General features: G+C 39.7%; 1 protein-coding gene across 1 annotated transcript in view; it reads left to right on the top strand.

The window, feature by feature from the left end:
• Positions 1 to 20,461, top strand: part of HIBADH (3-hydroxyisobutyrate dehydrogenase) — a 112,399-nt gene that overhangs the window by 4,113 nt on the left and 87,825 nt on the right. The window contains exon 2 of the mRNA XM_005679359.3: positions 6,835 to 6,995. Within this exon, the coding sequence (XP_005679416.2) occupies positions 6,835 to 6,995 (161 nt within the window). The remainder of the gene's footprint in view (positions 1 to 6,834; positions 6,996 to 20,461) is intronic.

Genomic DNA, 20,461 nt, shown 5'->3' with positions numbered 1-20,461 from the left:
AATGCATGTGTATTCTTTTTTTCTGACTTCTTACTTCCTTGGTGGCTCAGGAGTGAAGAATCTGCCTGCAGTGCAGGAGATGCGGGTTTGATCCCTGCGTCTGGAAGATCACCTGGAGAAGGAAAGGGCAACCCACTCTAGGATTCTTGACTGGGAAATCCCATGGACAGAGAAGCCTGGTGGGCTATAGTCCATGGGATTGCAGAAGAGTCAGACACGAATTAGCAACTAAACAGCAATTCCTTTTTTCTCCTCAAACACTATATCTTACTACATATAATGTTCTGAATCTTGCTCTTTTGCCTTAACATATCCTGGAGATTTTTCCCTGATACTTTCAGATAGATATACCATGTTCTTGCAAACATTACGTAATATTTCATTGTGTTGATTTTCTATGGAATATTAAGGGCCCTATTAATGTATGCTGCTGCTAAGTCACTTCAGTCGTGTCCGACTCTGTGCGACTCCATAGACGCCAGCCCACCAGGCTCCTCCGTCCCTAGGATTCTCCAGGCAAGAACACTGGAGTGGGTTGCCATTTCCTTCTCCACTGCATGAAAGTGAAAAGTGAAAGTGAAGTCGCTCAGTTGTATCTGACTCATAGCGACCCCATGGACTGCAGCCTACCAGGCTCCTCTGCCCACGGGATTTTCTACGCAAGAGTACTGGAGTGGGTTGCCATTGCCTTCTCCGCTATTAATGTATAGTTAGTTATTTAAATTAAATGTCCTATTAATATGTATTCAGTTCAGTTTAGTTGCTCAGTCATGTCCGACTCTTTGCAACCCCATGGACTGCAGCACACCAGGCCTCCCTGTCCATTGCCATCTCCCGGAGTTTAGTCAAACTCATGTCCATTGAGTCGGTGATGCCATCCAACCATTTCATCCTCTGTTGTCCCCTTCTCCTCCCACCCTCAATCTTTCCCAGCATCAGGGTCTTTTCAAATGAGTCAGCTCTTTGCCTCAGGTGGTGAAAATATTGGAGTTTCAGCTTCAACATCAGACCTTCCAATGAACACCCAGGACTGATCTCCTTTAAGATGGACTGGTTGGATCTCCTTGCAGTGCAAGGGACTCTCAAGAGTCTTCTCCAACACCACAGTTCAAAAGCATCAATTCTTCAGCACTCAGCTTTCTTTACAGTCCAACTCTCACATCCATACATGACTACTGGAAAACCCCTAGCCTTGACTAGACGGAGTTTTGTTGGCAAAGTAATGTCTCTGCTTTTGAATATGCTGTCTAGGTTCATCATAACTTTCCTTCCAAGGAGTAAGCGTCTTTTATTTTCATGGCTGCAGTCACCATCTGCAGTATTAGTTATTTATAATTTTTCTGTTGTTACAAGCATTCCTGTAGTAAATTACATTTTTGTGTTTTTCAGAGTTTATATATAGTAGGAGTCAGCACACTGTGGCCCAACAGCTGGACCTCTGTTTTTGTAAATAAAGCTATATTGGAAAATAAGCACAACCACTTGGTTTTTTTTTAAATTTTTATTTTTACAACCACTTGTTTTTATATTGCCTATGACTGCTTTAAAAGTGTAGTGGATGAGTTGAATAGTTGTGACAGAGGCCTTATGGCCCCAAACTGGAATTGTTTACCCCTCACCCTTTAGGAAAAAGTGTGCTGACCCCTTACATATAGTGTATATTCCTAGAAATGTAATTACTGTTTCAAAGAGTATACACATTTTAAATTTAAATTTTATAATGAGGTTCAAATGTAGATCTTTTTTTCAAATTGCTGTCTAGGGTTGACATAAAATACAATTCTACCGTGTATAAAAGTATATGTTTTTGTCAGTCCTTACTAACCAGTTGTGCGTTTTATCAGAGAAACACATTTGTCCAGCTGATAGGTGAAAATGATACTACATTGCTTTGTTTGCATTATTCTAATTGTGACAGAAGTTGAACATTTTTTAAAAGTTTTTTTTGGGTATATTCTGTTAACTGTCTTTTTGTGATTTTGGCATACTTTAAAACAATGGGTTATTTAAATTTTTCTTATAGATTTTAAAGTTATTTGCATATAAAGTAAAAGAGCCCTATTTCTAGCTTGTGTTTCAAGTGTTCTTCCTAGTTATTTGTGTTTGGTCATGTTTTTGATTTTTTTTTTGTATATAGATTTGGTAAGTTTTTCCTCCGTGTTTTTTCATGAAAAATTTCAAACATAAAGTATTGAAAGAATAATGCCACGAACATCTATGTACTCTGCTTAGTGTCACTAGTTGTTAACCTTTTGCCAGGTTTGCTTTCTTTCTTTCCAAACATGTTCATATCCCACCTCTTATTATTTGAAAGTAAAATGCAGACGCCATGACACATTCAACCCTAAATGATTCAGCGTGAATCTGTTAAGAGCTGTCTCCTCTATAACCAAATTACCGCTATCTCAGACAATTAGCGGGCTTCCCTGGTGGCTCAACGGTAAATCTACCTGCCAATGCAGGAGATGTGTGTCCGATCCCTAGGTCAGGAAGATGCAAAGATCCCTAGGTCAGTGTTGCAAAATGAAATGGCAGCCCACTCCAGTATTCTTGCTTGGGAAAATTCCATGGACGGTGGAGCCTGGTGGACTACAGTTCATGGGGTTGCAAGGAGTCAGACACAACTTACTTAGTGACTAAACAACAACAAGGCAATTAGAACTTCCGTGGTATCATCCTAATGTACAGCTTATATATAAAATTTCATAATTTTCCTTAGAATGTCTTAATGCTTCCTTGGCACCTCCCGAATCCAGATCCATCCATATTTCACGTTGCATTTGGTTGATATATCACTTGAGTATCTTTGGACTGAGGAATGTCTTCTCTTCGTTGTTTTTTTGTAAACATGTTGACTTTTTAAAAACAGCTTTATTGCAATATAGTTGACCTACAATAAACTACACGTATTTAATGTGGAGAGTTTGATGGGTTTCGACATGTGGGAAACCATCATGACAATCAAGATAGTGAACATATCCATTCACCCCTTTCCTGCCGATTTCCTCATACCCCTACATACACAGGTTTCTATAATTGTACACTGTCACTGGCTAGATAAATCCTAGCTTGACAGTCATTTTTTGTTTCAGTCCTTTAAAGATAATGCTCTCCTATTTTCTCACTCATTTTGATTTCTGACAGTAAATCTGCCTTCATTCTTACCTTTGTTCCTCTGTACATAATGTCTTTTTTCTGCTGGTTGCTTTTGAACATTTTGATTATGACATGTCTTGTTGCAGTTTTTTTCATGTTTCTTGTGGAGTTCATTGAGCTTGGATGCGTGGGGTTTATGGTTTTCATCAGATTTGGAAATTTTTCCCATTAGTTCTTCACATACTTTTCCTGTCCCCACTTTGCTTTCCTCTCCTTTGAGGATTCCAGTTTTGTTGTGTATTTGGCTGGTTGAAGCTGTCTCACTGCTCACTGATGTTCTTTTTTTTTTTTAATTCTTTTTTCTCTCTTTGTGTTGTATTTTGGATAGTTTGTTGCTTTGTTTTTAAAGTCTTTTCTTCCAGTATTTCTTCCATTATTACATTATAATGAGGCCTATTACTGTGTCCTTTTATTACTATATTTGAAATATTTTTCATATCTGTATTTTCTATGGCACCGCCCTTTTTTAGTTCTGAACTTAACTGTGGACTGAATGTTCACAGCCCTCCAAAATTCATGTGTTGAAATCCTAATCTCCACTGTGATAGTATTAGGAGCTGAGGCCTTTGGGAAATAACTGGGTTATAAGGTTGGAGCCCTCATGAATGGGATTAGTGTCCTAAACAGAGGCAGGAGAGCCTGTGTTCTCTCTCTGCTCTCCAGAGATACAAGAAAATGGGTCATCGACAAGCCAGGAAGTGGGCTCTCACAGATACCGAATCTGTTGCCTACCTCATCTTGGACTCCCCCAGCTCCAGGTCTGTTAGAAATGAGTGCTTGTCGTTTAAGCCACACAGTCTGTGGTTTGTTTGTTACATCAGCTGGAATGGACTGAGACGTTAGACAGTCGCTTTTGTATTGGTCCTTCTGCCTCCAGGCTGCTCTTACAGTTCAGGTTTTGTACACTGCTGCTGTTTCTCTCCTAAAGCATGGGTTTGATCAGGTCATTTATCTCTCAGCCCATTCAGTAACTACCTGTTTTAGTCTGTTTGGGCTGCTATAAATAAATACCACAGACTGGGTGGCTTATAAACAACAGAAAACTATTTCTCACAGTTCTGGAGGCTGGGAAGTCCAGAATGAGGGTGTTGGTATGTTTAGCGTCAAGTGAGGGCTCAGTTCTTGGTTCAAGGACAGCCATCTTTTCACTGTGTCCTCACAGGGTGGAAGGAGACGAGGGCGCTCCCTGCGGCCTCTTTTGTAAAGGCATTAATGCCATCCTGAGGGTTCTTCCGTCAGGACCTAATAATCATTGCGTCAAGGCCCCACCTCCAAATACCCTCACACTGGAGGTTATTTTTTCAGCATAGAAATTTGGGGGTTACCAGACATTCAGTCTGTGGTACCGCTACTTGCTCACGGAAAGTGAAAGCGTTAGTCGCTCTGTGGTGTCCGACTCCATGCAACCCCATGGGCTGGAGCCCACCAGGCTCCTCTGTCCATGAGGTTCTCCACGCAGACATACTGGAGTGGGCTGCCAGAATACAGTCAAATAGTTTGTAGCATGCTTCCCAGCCACGTTATGGCTGCATTTGTTTCTTTCAGTCTTAATCTTGCTCTTTTGTTTCTGTGTGTGTCCTGTAGGAAGAGTGGATGGCAGTTAAAAATGAAGAACCTAGAGTCAGATTGGCTGGATTTGAATCTTGGCATTACAACAACTTGAATCTGTGCAATTTATTTAAACTAAGTGTCAGGGACCTGAGCTGGACGATAGGCTTAATGATGGGCTGTAATGACAGTGCTGTGTATAAAGTGTCTGGCATGTAATAAAATTGCCACAACTATTAACTTTTATTATTCATTTTTGCTTGACTTTCCTATTTGCTTGCATACACTCATATGCATACTCATTCCTTTTTTGTATGGAACTCCCTTTGTTTCTACTCTCATTCCATTTGAAAGCCTCCCCATCCTAAAATACTCAGGTCAAATGCTGTTTTTTCCCAAGTTCTCCTTTAGTATCAGCATTGTTTTTCATACTTTACCTTTTACTTTCATGTTTTAGTGTCTGTGTACCTAGTTGTCTTCTTGTGTTTTAAGCTGGTTGAAAGCAAGGACTGTATGTCATTTATGTCTTTGAATGCATCTGGCATGGTACAAATGATTGCTTCATGTTTATTGAATGTGTAAATAAATCATGGTTCTACTTTGCCATAGTTATTGTTTGACTTAGAGTGAGTTGCCTGTTAAAATTAACTGCATTTAAATAATAATACTTCTAGTTTCTAATGTGTTTAGTTAAATTATACCTTTTCAAGCTTAACACAGTAGTCGGGCACACTAGTTACTAGTATTTATGAGAGTTCGCTTATAAAGTGTACTTAATATCAAAATAAAAATTCAGTGAGGAGTCATTTCTCTGTCATTAAACTCCTTGTGAACCACAAAGTTAGGCACAGGACTCCTGTCGTGCCCAGCATGTTAAACTCCGCACTGGTAAGGTGGTGATGCACAGGAACCACACCCAGCTTTAATGGAAATGGTAGAGACAGACGTGGAGTTCATAGGGATTAAACATGCTTCTGACCCAAGATGACCTCTTTTTCTTAAGCGTTAAGGCTTCAAATAATCTGCTTTTAGGAAATCTCATTACATTGAGATTAAGTTGAAGGAAGAGGAGGGATCCATCAGTTGAGAGGATCTGAAACTTAAAATGTTACTGTGATTAGTCAGTATACACTTTACTAAACACTACACAGTTTTAAAACTGGAGTCCTTGAAAGAAAAAGAAATAATAAAGCTGGGAAATGATAGGAGAAAAGGCAAGTGGAATTATTTTGCTTTCTTCTTTCACTGGACTGTGAACTTTTGGAGGGCAAGGACCATGCCATAGAACTTCATGCAGTAAATACTTGTTGAATGGAGTAGTAACACTGTCTAATGCGGAGCTTCTCTGCTGTCTTGCAAAAAGCATTACCTTGAGTTGTATGCCCCAGTGTGATTTCACAAAGTCTTTTATGAAAAGAAAGAAAATAAAATCAAAAGCTGTATACAGATTTTTAAGACAATTTTCTTTTTCTGTGAGTGAAAATTCCTCTTCTTTGAAAGTGCCTGGAGTTGTTAGCCCAAGGTCATGAGACTGTTACCGTTGTCATGGAAAGCCCATGAAAGTGACCCCCTGGTCTCACCTAGGACCCCGTTTATAAACTGGTGACTTTTAAGTTGAAATACATTCTTCTGGATTTTATTCAATTGTTTTTTTTATACCATTGGAAGGAGTAGTTTCAATAAATGTGAAGGTGGGAAGCTAAAAAGTTTTTCCATTCTTGGTGCTTGTCCAAGATACAGGTTTTACTGAATACTTCCAGTTTTTTTGTACTCATTTTTAAAGAAGATAATCTAGATAAGAGAATTTAGGATACTTCACTTAACGGGCAATGCAGATAGGTACAAGGTAACATTATTAAGTTTATTGTTAAAATAGTAAGGGGATGTTGTAGAGGTAGAAAGTAGAAGGGATATTACTTAAAATTTTATGATTATTCCTAGAGAACTGTATATTCAGAAGTTAGTCTGCCTGTATGTTGCTGATATCTTTAAATGATCATTAGCTTAAAAGTCTCCTTTAAAAAGTTTTTTTAGTAGAAAATGTCAAGATAACAATGACTTATTAATATTGAGTGAATATTTAAAATAAAACATTGTCTGCTCTTGTTAAAAATAATGTGTTGAAATCAGTGTGTTCTAGGTCAATGGCTTCCAAGACTCCAGTTGGATTCATTGGAGTCGGCAACATGGGGAATCCGATGGCAAAAAATCTCATGAAACATGGCTATCCACTTATTATTTATGATGTGTTCCCTGATGCATGCAAAGAGTTTCTAGATGCAGGTGAACAGGTAAGGCCTTTTCTTAAGTTTCTTTTAAGATATTGATGTTTAAAAATGTTTTTCAGATTTTGATATTTGACATTCAAGTAAGTAAGAGCTGCTTGGAAGTATACATGATGGATTTATAAAGTTAACTAATTGTTAATTTTATTTCTTTATATGTAAGATTACATATGTATACAGTATATAATATGTAAAATACATGTATACACACACACATACACATGGGAGACTGTGTACTACTACTACTACTAAGTCACTTCAGTTGTGTCCGACTCTGTGCGACCCCATAGACGGCAGCCCACCAGGCTCCCTGTCCCTGGGATTCTCCAGGCAAGAACACTGCAGTGGGTTGCCATTTCCTTCTCCAGTAACTAGTAAATTTAGAGGTCCCCCCCAAGATACACAGGAAATTCTTGTACAAGGTGTAGAGTGGAAACTGACAGCTGGATGCAATCCCAGAGCTGGCTGAATACTAAAAAATACTGAGAAATATAGAAAAAAGTTAAAGAACAAATAAACTTCTGGATAACAGACTTGAAATAAATACTGAGAAGATGCAGTGTGTATGCAAAGAGCAAGTGTAGGTAACTTGTAGGCCGTTTATAGAACTGGATATTCTCTGTCTCCTTCTCCCTGTGATTTGTGTGCCAGATGGGGGTGGCTGCAGTGTTGTGTGAGGATGTGTGAGTATCATGTTGGAACTTTTCAGGGTAAGGTTGTGGCTGCTTATGCCCATATAGTCTCTGGATGTTGACAGTGTGCTACCAGCGCAGCAGGCTTACTGATACTCTTAAGTAGTTTAGGGACTTAGACTTGTTGGAGAGATTTGATCAGTTCTTTGTACTGGGAAAGGTTGGCCATTGCCATCTTCAAGGGTGGACAGGAGTTCCAAGTTAATATTCAGTCTGGGGTGAATTAATTGTTTTTTTCAGGAGATGAATATTACTTTTTGGGATAACACATCTATTTGATATTGGCACTTTCCAATAGTTTGCGTATTTATTTGTAAAAATAACAATGGTACATAATCTCTAAACAGAGGAAATATCTATTAAATACAGAATTTAATCAAAGTAACAATAGGAAATTCTTTTGGCATTTTGGAGACTAATGTTCCAGAAGTTTTCATGTGTGTGTGTGTTTATGAAGAATCCCATGAATTCCTCTTCTTCTTCCTACCCCTTCTAGTAATAGAGAGGTAGAAACTGAATGGAAGCTGATTTACCGTGGACTGGCAAAGCAGATGCTTAGGGCCTTTCAGATTGTTTCTAATACCCTTACTCTTCCCTGTTGCTGTAGCACTGAACAGCTTGCGTGTGGAGAACTAAAACGTTCATCATCCCTTTGTGAATCTCTTTGCTGCTGCTTCCCAGATTGCTGGAGCTTTCTGATGCTCTGCCTAAATTGCCTCATACTCTTCCCTAACAAAATTCTGATTTTTTTAGTGTTGCTAATTTTGGGTAGATGTGAAAGGTTACCTTAAGAATAAGACTTATACTTGAATGAAGGAGACATTTACATTTTAAAAGAGAGAGAAAAGAAACAATATTTAATGAGTACCTACTATGTGTTAGGTCTCTTACTAAATATTTTGTACATATTATCTAATTTTACCTTTGCAACAGAAGTATTTTCAGGACACTGATGCTTGGAGAAGTTAAATAACATCCCTAAGGTTACACGGTGAGTGAATGGCAAGAGCCAGGATTTGAACAAAGGTCTGTCTTTGACTTTGGAGTTTTCACTCTTTTAATTATATGACATATAGTCACTAACTAATGAAATTTATGTACGAGACATTTTTAAGTGTATTTGTGGTGTCTTCCTTGATGATTCTGAAATAAGCACCTGTTAACCTGTCTACAACCTAGACTATTAGACGATAAAATGCTTAGATTTCTTTTGGATTAGATGATGTCAGGGTAGTAATGATTATATACCACACCCTACTTAATGTGTTGTTCTGTACCCATGAAATTTGTTGGAAGTAAATAGTAGTTATCTATTATGATAGATAATATAGTTAAGTGAGTATACAGTAGGTTGAATAGTAGTCCCCCAACTGGTGTTGGAGAAGACTCTTGAGAGTCCCTTGGACTGCAAGGAGATCCAACCAGTCCATTCTGAAGGAGATCAGCCCTAGAATTTCTTTGGAAGGAATGATGCTAAAGCTGAAACTCCAGTACTTTGGCCACCTCATGCGAAGAGTTGACTCATTGGAAAAGACTCTGACGCTGGGAGGGATTGGGGGCAGGAGGAGAAGGGGACGACAGAGGATGAGATGGCTGGATGGCATCACTGACTCAATGGACATGAGTCTGAGTGAACTCCGGGAGTTGGTGATGGACAGGGAGGCCTGGCGTGCTGCAATTCATGGGGTCGCAAAGAGTCGGACACGACTGAGCCACTGAACTGAACTGAAGGAAGTAACTTAGAAAACTCTTAAAAGAAAACATGAAGATAAATCTTTATGACCTGGATTTGGCAAAGGACTTTTAGGTATGATACCCAAGATCATGAGCAACAACAACAAAGAAAAAGACCTCATCAAAATTAAAACCTTCTGTGCTTCAAAGAACACCAGCAAGAAAGTGAAAAGATAACCCACAGAATGGGATTAATATCTGCAAATCATGTATCAAGAAATACCTGGAGTAACAGGCAAATTTGGCCTTGGAGTACAGAATGAAGCAGGACAAAGGCTAATAGAGTTTTGCCATGAGAACACACTGGTTATAGCAAACACCCTCTTCCAACAATACAAGAGAAGACTACACATGGACATGTGTAGTCTTTTAAAATGTAAATGTCTCCTTCATTCAAGTATAAGTCTTATTCTTAAGGTAACCTTCTTTGACATCTACCCAAAATTAGCAACACTAAAAAAATCAGAATTTTGTTAGGGAATGCCTCACACTCTTCAGAGTATGAGGCAGTTTAGGCAGAGCATCAGAAAGCTCCAGCAATCTGGGAATCAGCAGCAAAGAGATTCACAAAGGGATGATGAATGTTTCAGTTCTCCACACGTAAGAGAAGACCAGATGGTCAATGCTGAAATCAGATTGATTATATTCTTTGCAGCCAAAGATGGAGAAGCTCTATGCAGTCAGCAAAAACAAGACTGGGAGCTGACTGTGGGCTCAGATCATGAACTCCTTATTGCCAAATTCAGACTTAAATTGAAGAAAGTAGGGAAAATGACTAGACCATTCAGGTATGACCTAAATCAAATCCCTTATGATTATACAGTGGAAGTGACAAATAGATTACAGGGATTAGATCTAATAGACAGAGTGCCTGAAGAACTATGGACAGAGGTTCTGACATTGTACAGGAGGGCAGGGATCAAGACCATCCGCCAAAAAAAGAAATGCAAGATGGCAAAATGGCTGTCTGAGGAGGCCTTACAAATAGCTGTGAAAAGAAGAGAAGCGAAAGGCAAAGGAGAAAAGGAAAGATATACCCATTTGAATGCAGAGTTCCAAAGAACAGCAAGGAGAGATAAGAAAGCCTTTCTCAGTGATCAGTGCAAAGAAATAGAGGAAAACAATAGAATGGGAAAGACTAGAGATCTCTTCAAGAAAATTAGAGATACCAAGAGAACTTTTCATGCCAAGATGGGCTCAATAAAGGACAGAAATGGTATGGACCTAACAGAAGCAGAAGAGATTAAGAAGAGGGGGCAAGAATACAAAGAAGAACTGTACAAAAAAGATCTTCATGACTCAGATAATCACGATGGTTTGATCACTCACCTAGAGCCAGACATCCTGGAATGTGAAGTCAAGTGGGCCTTAGGAAGCATCACTACCAACAAAGCTAGTGGAGGTGATGGAATTCCAATTGAGTTATTTCAGATCCTAAAAGATATGCTATGAAAGTGCTGCACTCAATATGCCAGCAAATTTGGAAAACTCAGCAGTGGCCACAGGACTGGGAAAGGTCAGTTTTCATTCCAATCCCAAAGAAAGGCAATGCCAAAGAATGCTCAAACTACTGCACAATTGCACTCATCGCACAGCACTAGTAAAATAATGATCAAAATTCTCTAAGCCAGGCTTCAACAGTACATAAACCATGAACTTCCAGATGTTCAAGCTGGATTTAGAAGAGGCAGAGGAACCAGAGATCAAATTGTCAACATCCGTTGGACCATCAAAAAAGCAAGAGAGTTCCAGAAAAACATCTATTTCTGCTTTATTGACTATGCCAAAGCCTTTGTATAGATCACAACAAACTGGAAAATTCTTCAAGAGATGGGAATACCATTCCACCTGACCTGGCTCATGAGAAATCTGTATGTAGGTCAAAAAGCAACAGTTAGAACTGGACATGGAACAACAGACTGCTTCTAAATCAGGAAATGAATAAATCAAGGCTGTATATTGTCACCCTGTTTATTTAACTTCTATGCATAGTACATCATACGAAATGCTGGACTGGATGAAGCACAAGCTGGAATCAAGATTGCTGGGATCAATAACCTCAGATATGCAGATGACACCACCCTTTTGATAGAAAGGAAAGAAGAACTAAAGAGCCTCTTGATGAAAGAGGAGAGTGAAAAAGTTGCCTTAAAACTCAACATTCAGAAAACTAAGATCGAGGCAGCTGGTCCCATCACTTCATGGCAAATAAATGGGGAAACAGTGGCTGACTTTATTTTTTGGGGCTCCAGAATCACTGCAGATGGTGACTGCAGCCATGAAATTAAAAGACTCTTGCTCCTTGGAATAAAAGCTATGACCAACCTAGGCAGCATATTAAAAAGCAGAGACATTACTTTGCCAACAAAGGTCCATCTAGTCAAGGCTATGGTTTTTCCAGTAGTCATGTATGAATGTGGGAGTTGGACTATAAAGAAAGCTGAGCACCGAAGAATTGATGCTTTTGAACTGTGGTGTTGGAGAAGACTCTTGAGAGTCCCTTGGACTGCAAGGAGATCCAACCAGTCAATCGTAAAGGAAATCAGTCCTGAATATTCATTGAAAGGACTGATGCTGAAGCTGAAACTCCAATACTTTGGCCACCTGATGCAAAGAACTGACTCACTGGAAAAGACTCTGATGCTGGGAAAGATTGAAGGCAGGAGGAGAAGGGGACGACAGAGGATGAAATGGTTGGATGGCATCACCGACTCAATGGAGTTGAGTTTGAGTAAACTCCGCTAGTTAGTGATGGACGGGGAGGCCTGGCATGCTGCAGTCCATGGGGTCGCAAAGAGTTGTACACAACTCAGCAACTGAACTGAACTGAAATCATGTATCTGATAAGGACTTGTATCTAGCGTGTGTAAAGAAGCCGTGCAACTCAAACAGAAAGCAAGTGATTCAATTAAGTGGGCAATGGATCTGAATAGACATTTCCCCAAAGAAGGTATTCAGACAGGCAATAAACACATGAAAAGATGCCAGTATCTTTTGTCATTAGAGAAATGCAATCAGAATCACAATGAGATTTCCACACCTCTTAGGTTGGCTAGAATCACAAAGTCAGATGACAAGTGTGAACAAATTGAACTATCACACACTGCTGATGAGAATGTAATTCTACTCCTAGGTATATGTGAAAGAGAATGAAAACACATGTCCACACAGGAACTTGTATATGAGTGGCAACATTATTCATTATAGCCAAAAGACAGAAACAACCTAGATGTCCCATCAGTGATAAGAAAAATGTGGTATACTCATACGATGATATTATTCCACCATAAGTAGGAATGAGGCAGTGACCGATGAAAATCCAGAACAGAGAAATCTATAGAGACAGAAAGTGGGTTTGTGGTTGCTTAGTGCTGGGTGGGAAAGAGGGAGGCAGGCACAAAAATTATGATGGTTGCACATATCTGCAAATACCCTGAAAACTATCAAATTATATACTTTATGTGGGCAAATTATATATCACAATAAAGTTTATTGGAAAAAAACATAAATGTCCACATTCCAACCCCAGTACTTGTGACAGTGACCTTAATTGGAAACAAGGTCTTTGCAGATGTAATTGGGTTGTATATCTTGAGATGAGGTCCTCCTGGACTTTGCATGGGCCCTAAAGGCAGTGATGAGCATCCTTACAGAGAGACATGAGGACAAGCTAGGGCAGGTCCTTGCTGACTTCAGAGTTAATGCTGTAGCAAGCCAAGGAGCAGCCAGGGCTACCAGAAGCTAGGAGAGGCAGAAGAGGCTCTTCCGGTGGAGATAGTGTGGTGGTGCCTACACCTTGATTTCGTCCTTCTGGCCTCCAGAGCTGTGAGAAGAAGGTTCTGTGTTTTAAGCCACGATGCTTATGGGAACTTGTTGCGGCAGCCACAGGAAATGGAACCTGGAACATGACTTTACCACTAAGTGTCTGCAATCCCAGGACAGATATTTAGTGTCTCTGTATCTCTGTTTCTTCCTAAGGATAATAATAACAACCTTTCTCAGAGAGCTGGTATGAGGATTATATGAATTCATATTTGTAAAAAGCTTAAAGTCATGGTTGGCATGGTAAGTACTATGTGTGTTAGGTCTAAGTTCCTAGAAGTCTTTGTTTCCCCTCTGCTGTGCAGAGCTATAATTCCTTTTCTAATGCTCTCTATTCACATGACAGTGTCAGAGTCTCTTCTTTGTGAAGAGAAGTTACTTTGATCACTGCGGATTAAGGCTACCTTAGACTCTCCTAGCAAAACAAGGGATAAGACCTTCATTTATTTGCTACTTCGACTGATGTTTCTTGAATACTTTGTGCTGGGTATGGGTAGTATAGCCTAGAACAAAACAGTTACAGTTTTCCCTTTGGGGACCAGCAGGAGGTATTAGATAATCAGATCACACAAATATGTGATTCCACATTTTGATGTGAAAAGAAAAAGTAGCAGCTCCTCAGTTTTCAGTAAAAAACCTGTATTACATTGGTTGAGAGGGCAGTTAGGGCTGTTTGCTGAAGACTAGCATTGTAGGCAGATAGCGTGAGAACAAACAGGATTTATCCAGAGAATAATGGAGACAAAGGAGCGGTTTTCTTTATTTATTTAATTTTTTTTGTTGTTGGAAGAAGGGGTTTAATTAACTTTTTTTTTTTCATTTTTAAAAAAAAATTTTTATTTTTACTTTATTTTACTTTACAATACTGTATTGGTTTTGCCATACATTGACATGAATCCACCACGGGTGTACATGCGTTCCCAAACATGAACCCCCTCCCACCTCCCTCCCCATAATATCTCTCTGGGTCATCACCGTGCACCAGCCCCAAGCATGCTGTATCCTGCATCGGACATAGACTGGCGATTCGATTCTTACATGATAGTATACATGTTACAATGCCATTCTCCCAAATCATCCCACCCTCTCCCTCTCCCTCTGAGTCCAAAAGTCCGTTACACACATCTGTGTCTTTTTTGCTGTCTTGCATACAGGGTCATCATTGCCATCTTTCTAAATTCCATATATATGTGTTAGTATACTGTATTGGTGTTTTTCTTTCTGGCTTACTTCACTCTGTATAATCAGCTCCAGTTTCATCCATCTCATCAGAACTGATTCAAATGTATTCTTTTTAATGGCTGAGTAATACTCCATTGTGTATATGTACCACAGCTTTCTTATCCATTCATCTGCTGATGGACATCTAGGTTGTTTCCATGTCCTGGCTATTATAAACAGTGCTGCGATGAACATTGGGGTACATGTGTCTCTTTCAATTCTGGTTTCCTCGGTGTGTATGCCCAGCAGTGGGATTGCTGGGTCATAAGGTAGTTCTGTTTGCAATTTTTTAAGGAATCTCCACACTGTTCTCCAGAGTGGCTGTACTAGTTTGCATTCCCACCAACAGTGTAGGAGGGTTCCCTTTTCTCCACACCCTCTCCAGCATTTATTGCTTGCAGATTTTTGGATTGCAGCCATTCTGACTGGTGTGAAGTGGTACCTCATTGTGGTTTTGATTTGCATTTCTCTAATAATGAGTGATGTTGAGCATCTTTTCATGTGTTTGTTAGCCATCTGTATTTCTTCTTTGGAGAAATGTCTATTTAGTTCTTTGGCCCATTTTTTGATTGGGTCATTTATTTTTCTGGAATTGAGCTGCATAAGTTGCTTGTATATTTTTGAGATTAGTTGTTTGTCAGTTGTTTCATTTGCTATTATTTTCTCCCATTCTGAAGGCTGTCTTTTCACCTTGCTTATATTTTCCTTTGTTGTGCAGAAGCTTTTAATTTTAATTAGATCCCATTTGTTTATTTTTGCTTTTATTTCCAGAATTCTGGGAGGTGGATCATAGAGGATCCTGCTGTGATTTATGTCTGAGAGTGTTTTGCCTATGTTCTCCTCTAGGAGTTTTATAGTTTCCGGTCTTACATTTAGATCTTTAATCCATTTTGAGTTTATTTTTGTGTGCGGTGTTAGAAAGTGATCTAGTTTCATTCTTTTACAAGTGGTTGACCAGTTTTCCCAGCATCACTTGTTAAAGAGATTGTCTTTACTCCATTGTATATTCTTGCCTCCTGAGCGGTTTTCTTTAAAAGTGGAAGGCTCTACAATGATGGCAGTATTTTTTGTCAACAGCAGTTTACCTAGTGAGTGTTGATCCTTTGAGTCTTAGAAAAGCTGAGGGTAGAGGGAGAAAATAATACAAGTGGCACGCTCCCTCTCTAGTGTCCAGAGATTTCTACATTAGGTCAACAAATATTGATTGAGTACCAGTATGACTCAGTTCTCAAGTCCTTCTTTGGAAGGACTGATGTTGAAGCTGAAACTCCAATACTTTGGTCACCTGATGCGAAGAGCTGACTCCTTTGGAAAGACCCTGATGCTGGGAAAGATTAAGAGCGGGAGAAGGGGACAACAGAGGATGAGATGGTTGGATGGCATCACTGACTCAATAGACATGAGTTTGAGTAAACTCTGGGAGTTGGTGATGGACAGGGAGGCCTGGCCTGCTGCAGTCCATGGGATTGCAAAGAGTCGGACACGACTGAGTGACTGAACTGAACTGAACCAGTATGTCTAGCAGTCCACCTAGTGCTGTGGAGAATAAAACAGGTTGAATGTGGCAATGTTTTAGATGTGTCCTAGGTAGCCAGACTAAAATTAGGAGGGAGTTTCTATTAAAATAGCATTTTGACAATAATGAAGTGCTGAAGCAGGTTTTGAGGGGAAAAAATAATAAGTAACTGTTAAGAGCCATTTCATTTCTGATAGAAAACTACATAAATATTGCTTTTAAGGTTTGCTGACCTGCAAACAGAAATGCTGTAGTCTGAAATGAAAGTCATGTAGACAAGATCTCTCAGACTCCTGTATAGAAATCAGAGGGCTCTAGGGCATAGGCTGAGTCATTAGATTTCCCTTCTTTCCATCTTCCTTGAGATGCTGACCTATGAGGAAGGAAAGAAGTTGGATTTTGGGTAGCTGCCCTTCCCAGATTAGTGAATAGTGAAGACATGTCCTAGCTTCATGCCTGCAGCTCCCACCCCTGACCACTGCACGCGGTGGGAAAAGTTCTGTGGATGCTTCACTATAAGGTGGCAAGCCTGGATGGCAGGCTCCACTTTTCCCACGTTCTATCTCTGCTTCCCCTCAGAGTGTTGACTCTAAGGAGTCCTATGTGTATTGATTGTAACAGCAGAGGAGGGCAGGAGGATGTGAAATTTAGATGAACGAAGGGAGAAGGGTGAAAAGTAAAAAGAGCTTTGGGCCTGAGGGGGAATATTGTGTCTTAAATATCATAAAATGAAAATATTTGTTGATAAATGATTTATGCTGGCAGCTTAAAAACCATTTTGAACAGTGGCAGTGTCATTCAAACAAGTGTGATTTCTTAAGTGTCCTACTTTAAATTTGGATGAATGACTTCTGATATGTTAAAATGTCAGTATTATTTCATAGCTATATTTAGTTTTAAATGTTTGATAAAGGGAAAAGTAAGTTTCATTTTACCACTAAAAGATGCAGATAAGACTTGGGATTAGATGGGAAAATACAGGTGAAAACCTTGAAACCTCTGGCTGTTGTCCACAGTAGTACAATGGATGGATTAAGAATTCAAAAATTCAGAGTATATTTGATTTGGTGCTTACATTTTAAGGACAGATGTCCCTTTCTTCCCTTAATGTTACTATCTCAAGGGAAGTCCATGAAATGGCAGCCGAAGGAAACATAATTTTTTTCCCTCAAAGTTTGTGGAAAGCATGGCTAGTTGATTTCTAATGTCAGCCGTGCTTTCAGTAGGAAATTTACGGGGAGAGAAAGTACCGAACTAGACATATCTGGAGGATCAAAAAGCAATCACCTGGTTTTAAAGATCTTTGAACATCTCCTTGAAGAAGTGCTTTTTCAGTTTTTAAAAAGCAAAAACTGAGAATTTGTTGTTTCATGTAACTGAAGAGTTGGGGAGTGGTCTGAACCTAAGCAAAGTTGAATTTTGGATAAAGATGTAAGCAGATTCATTTCTGTCTGTGTCTTGGCTCCCCTTTCTGCAGGCCAGCTCCTCCCTCCCGTCAAGGTGCAAGGTGGCCGCCTGTAGCTCCAGGTGCAGAAGTGCTTTGGATGTGACCACCCTGGAGGGTTTCCTTCCAGCTGTACCTAGCAGTAAAAAATGCTACTGGGTTATGAAGGAAATTTGTACCTTTACATGTTAATGAATTCTATTGGGACATTTACAACTGGTTTAATACGTTATTTGTGGTCATTTCCATTTTTAAAAAAAACCTATGCCTTCCTCTTGCAGTAACCCTTTGTTATGTCTTTATTTCTGTTGGAAACTCAGGTTTAACCTGGGCTTCCCTGGTGGCTCAGCTGGTAAAGAATCAGCCTGAAGTGCAGGAGACCCGGGTTCAATCTCTGGGTTGGGAAGATCCCCTGGAGGAGGAAATGGCAACCCACTCTGGTATTCTTGCCTGGGAAATCCCATGGACAGAGGAGCCTGGCGGGCTACAGGTTTAACCCTGAATGCATCTTTGCAACTTAGAGCATCTATTATAAGAATATAATCCTGGTAATCGTCAGCCCTTTGGGTTTTAGAAGTAATGAATCAATAAATGGTGAATGTAGTGGTTTAAAAGCACAAACCTAGGAACTTGACTGTCTGGTCTCAAATCTCAGCTCTGAGTGACTATAGACAGATTAACGTCTTTCTGTCAGTACTTAAAGTGTCTCATAAAATGTCAACAGCAATAGTATCTTCGTTTTAGTTCCAGAAAACCTGGCACATAGGAAGTGCTATTATTGCTGCCACTGCTGTTATTACTGTTATGGTTGTTGCTTTAATATCTATACTGTATTTCTCCCAAATCTTCATCCCCAACATCACACACAGAAGTGCACCACTGTCTTGCCTGAGTCACTGAGTCCAGAGCTGCTTGGAAGAGAATTTAGACATGTTTTTAAATCAAAGAATGATGATAAAAGTTAAAACCAAATTAGGAGACAAAGAGGAATTTGACTGCATCCCTGCTGAAAAATATATTCTGCAGAGTCCCTTGTGTCCTGGACACAGAAGATACCAGTTTCTCTTTTTAAGCATTAGTATCAAGGGCATGTGACTTGTGCTTTATTTTCATTTTCATTGTCTAGGAATTTCCTTGGAGATGCCTCGATCGGTGCCAAAAGTCTTGAGACTTATGCACCATTTCTGTGTGAGTTTTCCGGTTGAATGAGGCTTAATTGGATTCTCTCTAAAAACTTGGAAGCCATCTTGTTGTTCCTAGATTGTAAGGCTGAACATGTTTGGTTAAGAAAGTCCCTTGGGATCTAATCTGGCATCCACTCAGGTCTCGTTAAATGGGAACTTTAAAAGCCTCTTGCTGAGTGGGCTTCATCATTGTTGACCAGATGTTTCAAGATGTAGGCACAAACCATTTCAGTCAATTTTTTTAAAGTGTGGTGCAATTTTGAAGCAACAATATGCTTTTCTACGTGGAAAGATGAAAATACACAGAGTGGCATGTTTAACCAAGGTCAGGTTCATCTTGTTTCTTTGCAAATATCTCTATCCCACTTAGTTTTTTTGGAAGCAGTGCTAAGAGCTTGACTTATGTGACTGTTTTGTCTAGAAAAAACAGCGAGATTTATCTCTTTATGTAAAATAGCTAGGTTAATTGTTGTCTCCTTCCACTGATAATGTAAAAAGGAAATGTAATGTAATGTAAAATGTAAGTAAAAAGGAAAGTAATGTAACTGTAGAAAAAATCCACAGTTACTTCAGATTACTGTGGACCCTGATGCCCGTCATCCCCCACCCCACCACCCAGCAAAGCAGATTTTGTCTTCCATCTGTCCATTCATCTACCCTTTATGTTGTACACCTGCCATGGTACTTACTAGCATATGGATGAATCTGATGGCAGAAATGCTTAAAAACTAGATATTTTGAAGGGAATCAATCTCCTGTAATCAAAATTGAGATAATGGAAAAATTGTTGTTGTTTAGCTGCTAAGTTGTGTTTGTTTTGTGACCCCATGGACTGTAGCCCACCAGGCTTCTCTATCCATCGGATTTCCCAGGCAAGAATACCAGAGTGAGTTGCCATTTAGTAAGGTCATCTTAACTCACAGTGGTGTAAGAAGGAGGCAGTTGAAATTGTCAAGAATTTCTGGAATGGGCATGACAGAGCAAAGCCATGGTCCAGAGTCAGCCAGATCAGTGACCACCCACACATGTGGAGGGGCAGAAGAGTCCTGAGTCTCTGCAGATGCTTCCTATCCTATCAGTCCTTTTTCACAGAGGCAATACCTTCCTAGAATTTAAATTTACTCATGTGAAAAAATTTCCTTGCCAGAGTTTCCTTTCTACTTTGGAGGTAGAAACCCTTAAAGATAACCCAAGTCAGTTTTCTTATTTTGGAGATTCAGAATCTGAAGTCAGAGAGGTTAAGTGATTTGCACAAAAGCACACATGACTTAGTGGCTGAGCTATAACTAAACCCGGGTCTCTGCCTTCTAAATTAGTGTTCCTTTCACTGATCCATGCTGTCTGTCTGTGCTTATCCATTCAATTAGCAAATGTAATTGAAGAGACTCTAATTAGTTTGGCTCCTAAAGGCTTTTGTGGTTAGTGTCAGATTGGCAATAAGGTTTGTTTTTTTCCTGCCAGCTTTTGAGTCGTGGCCAAATTTTGTTAGTCAATTATTTCAGAGTCTTGAAGTCATCACATGGAAGGCAAGATGATTTGAATAACTGGACACACATGTCTGTCTTATCTGTCTAATAAACATGCCTTTTCTGTAGTGCAAATTAGAGACTGTTAAAATGTACCGAATGTATATAGTCATTAGATATGGAGCAGTTGTGGCCAGTAGAGTGGTGACATTCCAGCTATCACTATCATCGTGTGTTTTTTCCGGCCCTGTGAGCTTTGACACTACGTTCCTATATAATTGAGGGGTTAGCAGTACTCTGGCAACCCAAGCATCCCAAGAAGCAGGTGCTAAGGATGCAGGGGGCTGATTGGCCACCCCATGCTCTTGGCAGTTGTATGAATTGGCAATGCCA

The sequence above is a fragment of the Capra hircus genome, chromosome 4, assembly GCF_001704415.2.
Source record: "Capra hircus breed San Clemente chromosome 4, ASM170441v1, whole genome shotgun sequence".
Taxonomy (NCBI): domain Eukaryota; kingdom Metazoa; phylum Chordata; class Mammalia; order Artiodactyla; family Bovidae; genus Capra; species Capra hircus.
This window is presented reverse-complemented; position numbering and strand designations above follow the sequence as displayed.